General features: G+C 33.2%; 1 protein-coding gene across 1 annotated transcript in view; it reads right to left on the bottom strand.

Annotated features, from left to right (window-relative positions):
• Positions 1-9,924, bottom strand: part of LOC129220827 (eukaryotic translation initiation factor 4 gamma 1-like) — a 36,633-nt gene that overhangs the window by 3,548 nt on the left and 23,161 nt on the right. The window contains exons 4-7 of the mRNA XM_054855258.1: positions 6,685-6,782; positions 2,678-2,882; positions 1,954-2,084; positions 623-740 (exon numbers count right to left, since the gene is read on the bottom strand). Coding sequence (XP_054711233.1) covers positions 623-740; positions 1,954-2,084; positions 2,678-2,882; positions 6,685-6,782 — 552 coding nt within the window. The remainder of the gene's footprint in view (positions 1-622; positions 741-1,953; positions 2,085-2,677; positions 2,883-6,684; positions 6,783-9,924) is intronic.

Genomic DNA, 9,924 nt, shown 5'->3' with positions numbered 1-9,924 from the left:
TTGTTTCTCAACCCCAAAACTAAAAATAAAAGGCAGAGCTATATCAAGTAGCATAGTAAGTACAAGAAGTAATAACAGATTCATTGGTTCTATGAATTCCACAAATAACAAAATACTAAAACTAGTGTTTTACGGAAAAGGCATTTTAGCTGGAACCTTATAGGTAACTTTTAACATCATTACATGTGAAAATTTTGTTTATTATCCTAAAATCTTACAGGTATCAGGTTAAAAAAGTAAAACGTGCATAAATTTTTGAAAACAGAAAACACTTGAGTTTTAAGGATAAACTGCTTTGAACTCCCCTTGAGAATAAGCAAAACATATAAGTAGAAGCAGTATACCAGACAGCCCGGTTAGCAGATCAAAAGATTGCAGTTTCATTATCATTAGAACTCATTATTCTCTATTAGTGAATAACCGAGCAGGAGGCAGAAGTCATCTCATCGAAGATGAGTTTATCTACCAGTTTGATGGCACTCTCAGCTTCAATGAGATGACATCAGCCTCCAGCTCGGTAATTCACTAATCAAATACAGTTTCTCAAATTCTTTTTTTGATAAGGATTCTTTTTTCCCCCTAATACTCTAAGCCGTGACCTATTATAATATGCTGGGTATACTTACAGGTCTCTGAGCACCTCCTCTGGCGTAGGTGGGAACAAAGGGATCATTGTAAGCCTTCATAGGCATTGTCATTGGCGTCACACGATTCACTTCTGTCAGCCTCTGAATATGGGCCTGGATATAAGAAAACTAGTTTTAATCTACACAAAATTTAGACATCAGAAATAAAAACCTTTGTGTACAAAAGTTAAAGAAAATATAACAGTAAATCACACAAATTTGCAGATAACTACATACATGTGCTTTGGGGAACCCCTTTTCAGTGCAAAAAGTGAGCATTTTTATGTAAAGACATATATTAAAAGTCTTAAGTTACACAAAATGGTGAATTAGCAAGTGGCACATTCCTACTCAGTGCATATTAAACACATGCTTTTGATAAATAGTTTAAATGTGATGAGAGAAGGTTTAAGTTGGATGTTTTAGGCGACTATATGCTATTTGTTTCTTTTCCGATTGATCATGGTTCAAGAACAATTTATTTGTTTGCAATTTTTTTTTTCAAAATTTGTTACATGACTAGCTAACAGAAACACAGGTTTTTTTCATAGGTTGAAAATTTAATCCACAAAATAAATCGAAATTTTTACACTATATTATGGGTATAAGAAGCACTTTCCAGCCAGAAATGTGTTTCAATAAATATTGTTTTTCAATGCATTAGTAGTTGAATTTTACAAGTAATCAGGGACTGGAAGATCTAAATAGCAATGAAAATTGATAATGAAATACTTTTTAAATTTGAATTTTATCAACGATTCAAAGAAGGAGATAATGAATAATGCTGGAACTGAAGGAGTCGCAAATCTTATGACCTGCAAAAGCAATATCTGCAACTAATAATCTCAAAGTTATGCAATAAGCCAACAAGAATTTCTACATTAAAGAATAAAGCTATGTTTAAAAAAAAACCTGGAAATTTCTTCAGAATAACAAAAAATAAACTGCTAAGGGGGGTTGATAAAGCGCCATGTCCCGTCAAAATCTGAAGAGTTCCAAACTCATAATACGTATCTTTTCCCCCTTTGGAACTTTTTAAGCGAAAAAGCGAAACTAACTGCCATATATTTTACTGAACTCTTTAAACTGACTTTGGAAAGAGCAGGTTTTTGTCACATCTTGTAAAAATGTTCTATGTTTCAAATGTTGATGAATAAATGATCAGAGAATAAATTCGAGTATGGAAAACTAGTTATCATTAACACCCAGTAACTCGTAAAAAGAATTTTGCTCATTCCAATGAAAGTGTTATAGGTGTTCCCAAGAAAATATCTTCAACACTACTTAGTAAATTAGTATCGGTGGTCAATTAAAGGCAAAAACAAACCTTGTCTTTTATCACATCAAGATTTGGCAAATTACTAGGTTTACACAGAGACATAGGTTCACCCTGAAGTTGAAGCAGAAAGTCCCGATCATACTGCTTTTTGCCTTCTGGGTTCAGTGGACTCCACTGATCTAGAAGAGAAAATTTAAAAAGTCAGATGTACTATGCGAATAAGTACATTACAAAATTCAATCAATGCAACAGCAGGTAAGAACATTATGATGAAGCCGAAATATAAAACTCAATCGACATTTATAACTCCTATATGTTGAATTTTACAGAATGTAGATCTATATATATAAGAGAGTGTGTTTCTTTCAAAAATCAAACATACCCCCGGCCTGTGCACCTCAAACCCGAAATTCTTAATTTCTAATTAGTTTTTTCTTAATTAAATGTTTGATTTTTAGCCCTTTTTTTGTGTTCAACTCGTTGCAGATCCCCAACCAATCGCGACAGAAAAATATTTTTTGTACCATTGGGTAGGAAATTTAATTTTAAATATGACAAAAAAATGAAAATTTACAGATTTTTGAATTTATGAAAAAAACCTTTATTTTGCGTTCTTCTACAGGTTTAACTTTTTTTCTAAACTCATCCCCCACAAAGTACTAGATATTTCTTTCTGAAAATTTAGTATGTAGTAATCAAAACATGTCTCCCTCTTATAGAACTATTGGATCTATCACAACTACAAATGCCACTTTCAAGTGGCCTTACATACCTTCTTTGTATTCATATTTTAAAATAAGTTTGGATGCTGCATCCTCTGCATGAGAATTTTCTTTATCTTCTGAAGCCTTTTCACCATTTGGAGGAGATGGTGCTGGTTCTGGAGGGAGAGGGATGGAATCTAGGATGTCAGAATCCACCACTGGGACAGGGGAGTGTGGTCGCTGCTCCTCAACCATAGGAGGGACACGTTCCTCCTGCAATGTCAAGATTTTAATTGTTACTCATAATTAAAATTATTTGCCAGACCAAACTGATAAATTAAATAAAGCTTACTTAAAGAAAAATCATAACTGTTGAATATATTTTTCACCATTTATGAAATGTATTAAGAACAAAGCTTCAGGGAAATATGTACATTTTACAATATTTTTACAAACCATTTAAATAACATTTAATAACTGAAAATATTTGCTGAGAGGGAAATGATTTTCAGCACATTAAAAGAGAGAAAAAAAAAGTTTAGGTCAACAATGAAACTTCGGTGAATTTCAAGATATAAACACTTTTGTTTGTGACCAAAAGTAAGTTTTCAATATTTGTGTGAAAGCAAGAACATTGTAAGTTTTAAAAGCACCAAACTACTGGAATTAAAGCAATGAATTTCTAAATAGTCAATGGCAGATCATTATTAATTTGCATACATTGGCGTTCTGCTAAGCTGGAAAAATTTTTATCCAAGAAACAAATGATGTAGTCCAAGTAATTTAATTCATTTCTTTTACTAAAAGTATAAATTTTCCAACCAGAAAAGTAAAATAATAGAGCTAGTGATACTGCATCCAAGTACACAAAAATAAAGTTTTAATATAATGGGAGACTATCAAAAATAATTAAACAATGATTTAATTAGAAAATATACACAAGAAAATTAAGTGTTGTACTAATAATTATATATATATATATATATATACATATATTATTTCTCAGAGTAAAGGAACAGTAGGATAACTTACTGTTACTCCTGGGATTTGATGTCTTACTGTTTGTTGCTTTGAGGGGATGATAAGTAAAGATTTTTGCTTATGGCAAAAAACAAAGAAAAAATGACAAGATCAGTCTCTAAGCCTTCCAAAGACTGTAAAGAAAAACAAGTACCTTTGGCAGAAAAAGTAAAATAAGAAATAACCAAGTCAAATAGAACAAATTGCTTCAGACACGTGTTTTGACGTTACAAGGTACGTCTTTTCCAATGCAAAAGATATGAGCTCATCTTTTCAACCATAAGCCCATTTTTTTTTATTTGACGTTATTTCTCATTTTACTGCAAAGAAAGGCTTTTCTAAAATGTATAACTTTATAGAAAAAAAATATATATACTATTTTCATCATTAGTTCAACTTAATCAAATTATGCTTTCCAAAAGCAAATTTAAGAGTCGGGGGGGAAAAAACCCAACCAAAATTGTTTTTAAGAGTTCCTATAAAAGTTGATGAGTGTCATCAATTTCTACAGGATCCCATCATTTGATCTCAGTAGCGTAACTTCAAATTTTCTTCCGCCCCGCAAAATCTGATTTTGGGCTACATGATCTATGATCTCGGTTTTATTCGTATGCTAATTAAATTATAACCATTTAAATGATAATGGTTTCCCAAACTAATTTAAATATTTCACAATGATATGTGTCAAGTAACTCAAGATAAAAGTTGCATGTCTCTTTACTTGGCAGACTTCTTGATGAAGATAAATTTACTACTAGAGCAATAATGTCCTGTTAGCTCCGGAGAAACCTTTATTCAAAATTTTTATTTTGATTACTATTAATTATTTGCAACCCTAATCTAAACATGGTAATACTTCTAAAAAATCTGCTATTTTTAATCATTATTTTTAGGAGAGGAATTAGATCTTAGAAGCTAAAAATTTACACAGGTTAGTTTAAAGCAGGGCTTCGCAACCGGTGTGCCGCGGCACACTGGTGCGCCGCTACAAGGAACCCGATGTGCCGCGGTATTTTCGTAGTTATATAAAAAGAAAGAACCTTGATGTATTTTATTTTAAAGTTACGACCGAATAGCGTTTGTATCGTTTTGTAACTTCTCAATTCACCCTGTCGATCTTGTGCAATAAGACATTCTAAAGAAGGGGAGAGGCGGGATTTGCTGCCTCACCTCTTTTAACTTCTTGTGATCCTATTACTTTCAGTTTTTGAAAACGGATTCTAATTTCCACGAAATCAACTAATAATACAGAATTTTTTCTAAATATTTCGCAAACGGGATTATCGCCCCCTCTCCCAGGCAGGGATCGTGCCCTCCCGCCCAGAATTTTAGCCACATCTTTAACTTTTGTTTTCCTCTTTTCCGGTTCCAATACTAATTTCATTTTATCGTAGTTTCTCAAAGCTCGGTTCTGAGACTTAAACTGAAAATTAAAACCATATACTGGTTCCACCATCGTGAAGCTCTCATAGCAAAGATCTTAACAGATGTGCTGAAGTCAGCTTTGGCTGAAGTCGTGAAAATCGTAAATTTCATAAAATCAAGGCCTCTTAATTCTAGCCTTTTCTCCGTATACTTTGTGAAGAACTGGGTGCAGATCACCACTCCCTACTTCTTCATACAAAGATTCGCTGGCTTTCATGTTGTAAGGTACTATCAATAATTTTCGAATTGAGGGACGAGGTACGACAGTTTTGGATTTTAAAAATCGAAATGCAGTACGCCAGTTTGTTGCAAGACAAATATTGACTGGGAAAACTAGAGTACATGGCTGACATTTTTGAACACATTAACAAATTGAATCGGAAAATGCAAAGACAAGGAGAAAATTTGGGTTACATGTATGGACAAGCTAAACGGGTTCAAATCAAACATTCAGCTGTGGAGAGAAGAAGTAGATCGTGGCTCATTGGACATGTTCAAACGGACAGTCAACATGGTATGTGAAGGAAATGGCATGGAAGAAAAGCTGCTGAATGTGGTGGCAGAGCATTTAGTCATACTTCAGGATAAGTTTTAAGCACTATTTCAAGAATACTGACATAGAACAGTATGACTGGATCCGCGATCCATTCTCTTCATCTGCGGATGCATCAGTTAAAGACCTTTCTTTGAAGGCGCGAGAAGAATTTATGGACCTCAAGAGCGACCGTGCTCTTAAACTTGGGTTGAGGGAAGTGTCTCTGGACGAATTTTGGTTGCTGGTTAAGGTTGAGTATCCCACCAGCTCTTGTCTTGTTATTGATGTGCTGCTACCATTTTCAACTATACATATCTTTCCCAACTCAGCTTCTTAGCTCTCACACTTATAAAAAACAGCAAGAGATCATCTCTAAAGAGCCTGGATCAAGAACTTCGTGTAGTTTTTTCCAGCATAGAGCCGAACATCAAACGTCTTTGCTCCTCAAGGTAGGCTCAAGTGTCTCATTAGTGTCAAACGGAAGTTAGGTGCTTGGTTTTAATCTTTTGCTTGCTTCTTTCTTGAAACATTATTTGATAAATCGTTTAAATGCACTGTGCACTTTAATGACACGTTTGACAGAAATGCTTTGAAACATATGAAGCAAAATTTTCTGTTAAGTCTGATATAGGTAGTTTTGTTGTTCATTATCAACCTCAATACATTCAAAATATTTCTACTTTCTAAATAAATTTAAATACACTACGTTAGTTATAATTGTTTTATTCATATAAAAAAGTCCCCCCCCCCCCCCGTCCTTTTACCTGTGAATGATAAAAACATTTCTATATTACCATTGCGAAATTAAGTTCAGTATGCCCCGTTCATCTAGAAATTTTTTAAGTGTGCCGCAAAGTAAAAAAGGTTGAGAAGCACCGGTTTAAAGGTATCTTCACTTTAATAAAATATTCAATTTGAAGACGGTCGAGAGGAGACGTTTTGAAAAATCAGGTCAGTTGACGTAGAATGACTCATATATAAATATAGAAAAAAGTAAAAAGCAAACAAATTACCACACTATGAAAAATTACATATCACATTTTTTAAAGGATCATAAGTTGAGATTAAGTAGGTCCTCAAGCATAATTCACTTACCTCAGGTCCCTTGTCAAGGAAAGCGTCCATCTCCCCGCCTTCTTTGCTCTCTCCTTTTTTGTTTAGATCTTTCTTTTTCCGAGTCTTGTTCTTTTTGCCTACGAAAATATATATAAATAATTTTTTTGTGCACAATTGTTTCATTGACCACAAGAATTTTGAAGAATAAATAAATTATGTAAAGAATCCATAAAAATAAAATTTGCACTAACAAATAGTTGCAAGGGACAAAATAACAAAGACAACATTATGCTTTTTAAAGTTTCTCCCTCATACCAAGTATAGTCACAAGCTGTAAACTAAAAACAAGCAATAAAATAGAAATCAATCAAAATTCTCATGAACATACAGTAGTATCTCCTTTAAGGGACACTATTTAGAGTTTGTACTCAGTTTCAAAAATAAAATGAAGGAGTTTTGGAGGAGTTTTGAAAGAGTAAAATGAGATTTTGAAGGAATTACTAATGGAGTGTCATTAAATGTCACTTTTTTTCAATATATCTGACCATCAGCAGCATTTATCACAAAGTGTCACACTTCACCCCAAACTTCTCTTGTCATGTCATATTTCTTACAATAACTGTGTGATGTCACTTTTTTTGTCACCATCTCTTCCCCTTGTCACAATTTCATGAGTCCGTCTCCTCCTCAAAGCATGACATCACTTGTGGATGACCCTTTTTACAATATCATAACTGCAATTAACTAAACAATTGTTCTTTTTAACGCAATCACTTAAGTACATTTACTTATGTAGTTTTAAATATTTAAATAATAATTAGACAACTTGACTTTTGCCGCTGAGAGTGTGGTAAAGGAAAAAACAATAATCATAAAACTTGAAAAAATAGCCAAGCACCATTTAAGCATGCACAAAATTACTACATAAAAATCGCCTTAGTGACGAAGTTAGTTGTCAATCGAAGTATTTTAAGTTTCTGTTATAGAGGAAGATCATGTAGTCTTGAACTAAAAAAGAAGTTTTGAAGGAGTTAAACCAAAATGAAGGAGTTTGAAGGGCCCTTCAAAAATTTTTTATAAATGAAGGAGTATTGGAAGAGTTTTGAAGGAGCGTACGAACTCTGTATTTAAAAGATAGCCACAAAGAAAAATTACAAAAAATTTTTTGTTTTAGTGCATTAAAAATATCGACTTTATTAAAATTCAAGGTTCTTTTTATAATCAAAAATTAATTTGTAAAAGTTTGTCTCAACATTGACATGAAAATAAAGAAAAAAATTCTAAAATTTGTGCTGAGACCTACGTTTATGTTTTCCCCCATCATTAAATTCTATGGGCCAGTCAGATATTGTGCCATCCATGACAAACTTTGTACAGAGAAATTTCAATGTAGTCACACTGTGTTTTGCATTGGAAACTACGTGACACCAAAAAAATCCATGTAACACATTAATTCTAAATTTTAATTTATACAGATCGGTTACAAAGCTGATACTACAGAATGTAATGAAAGAAAAATGCCTGAAAATATTAATCGATTTTCTAGTTTGAATAATTCTGAATTTTATTTAATAGATACGAAACATTTTCAATGCTTCATCTTAAATATTATTAATTTACATTTATTATGAATAATACTGAGTTAAGTACACACAACATGTATCAATTCATCTACCTCTGAAAAAGGAACACCTCTATTCAAGGGAGTTTGTCCAGTCCCCTTATTCTTTTTGTCAATTAAAAATATTTTATAAAATTCCATCATAATGTATTAAACTATTGCTTGCTAGCTTATAGTTAACATAGTTCTTCAACAAGCCCTCATTTTCCAGCAGATTTCGATACTGCAAGGTGTTTTGAAGACAAATCAGACGTGTCAAAAATCACTTTGAGGGCTAAACCCAACCCCAAGATCATCCTAAACTTCATGATACTTGCTTTTGCTACATGAAGCTGGTTTTATTAAAAATTTTCCATTTACACTCATTTTATAAGACTTCAAGTCAAAAGAATCAAAGCTTTTTTTCTCATTTTTAATATTAAAATAATGCGTAGAGCCACATATTTGCATGCCTGCCATTTTAAAAATTTCCAGTGATGACCTCCATGTTTCAGTTCTTCATCACTAATTCAACAAAATATTCTGGTTATTGCTAACTTCCTATCAGATAAGTGCCCCCCGAAAAATTATAACGATATAAGAAGTCTACTCGTAGTGCCAGCTCATTAGTCATTTAAATTGCAGTTCACAAAACAAATTAAAAAAATTAAATATGCAGACACAATGCTGCTTTAATATTGTTTTATAAAATTTACTTTTTGGACAAACACTTCAATAAAATTATTATTGAATTTAAGTACGTAATTTATCATACTTTTTTTAACTGATGGAATGGTTTTAAAACTTAATAATAATTTTAAAAAAAACATTATGTTACTACAAAAATCCTTTTAAAAAAGTGCCTCTATGAATTGAAGTGCTCTTTAATCAGGAAGCAGTTTTTTTATTCAATGATTCCCAACACACATATTATTTACTAGTGTCAAAATTCTCCTATGTTTGCAGCGCTAACACATGCCAGACTTATAAAAATACAATTAAATGGCTTCCAGAAATAAAAGTCGTGTAAAACCTCAACCAGGAAAGCTTTAAATTTCAAATAAAACATGACATTGCTAAGGGCAGCATATTAACTATTAGCAGGGTTGTTTGTCCCCCCATTTACGCCAGATATTCGAAATATAGAGCATTATTATCACCCTAACGTAAGACAAAAGAGGATACAAATTTACTGTAAACAAAGTTAGTAACAGTTCACACCGGAGTAACGCGATCACTGTGACCGCTGAGACATCTATTGGGCTCATTCGTGCTTAAATGCCCGCATATGGTTATGAAACAATACGAGATCTGTTTTCATTTTCATTGGATCGGATGGTTGTTGATTAGAATGGAAAGAGCCGAAAAAAAAGTATTATGTGCGGAAAATACAGTGAAAAAGCTTGCGAGTATAGATAGACACCAATCTTCAGAAGCATAAGGTGTTGCGTAACACAATCGGAATGCGGTTCATATGACTTACCCCTGTTCCAGACTTCGCCATTCGACGCATTCCTACAGCCAGGCATTGGGCGCGATCTAGAAAGTCCGGCAAGTTTAAGTCCAACATGGAAGTTTCTTGGGAGTATTAAAGAGGCCGGACCCCAGCCATCATGGCGGTGTGGGTACGAATAAATTTAGTCCTTCGGAAAAGGAGCGGAGCCACGTGCCGCCACACG

This window comes from Uloborus diversus, chromosome 4 (genome assembly GCF_026930045.1).
Source record: "Uloborus diversus isolate 005 chromosome 4, Udiv.v.3.1, whole genome shotgun sequence".
Classification (NCBI taxonomy): Eukaryota; Metazoa; Arthropoda; class Arachnida; order Araneae; family Uloboridae; genus Uloborus; species Uloborus diversus.
Note: the sequence above shows the minus strand (reverse complement) of the source record. Positions and strands in the feature narration are given on the sequence as shown.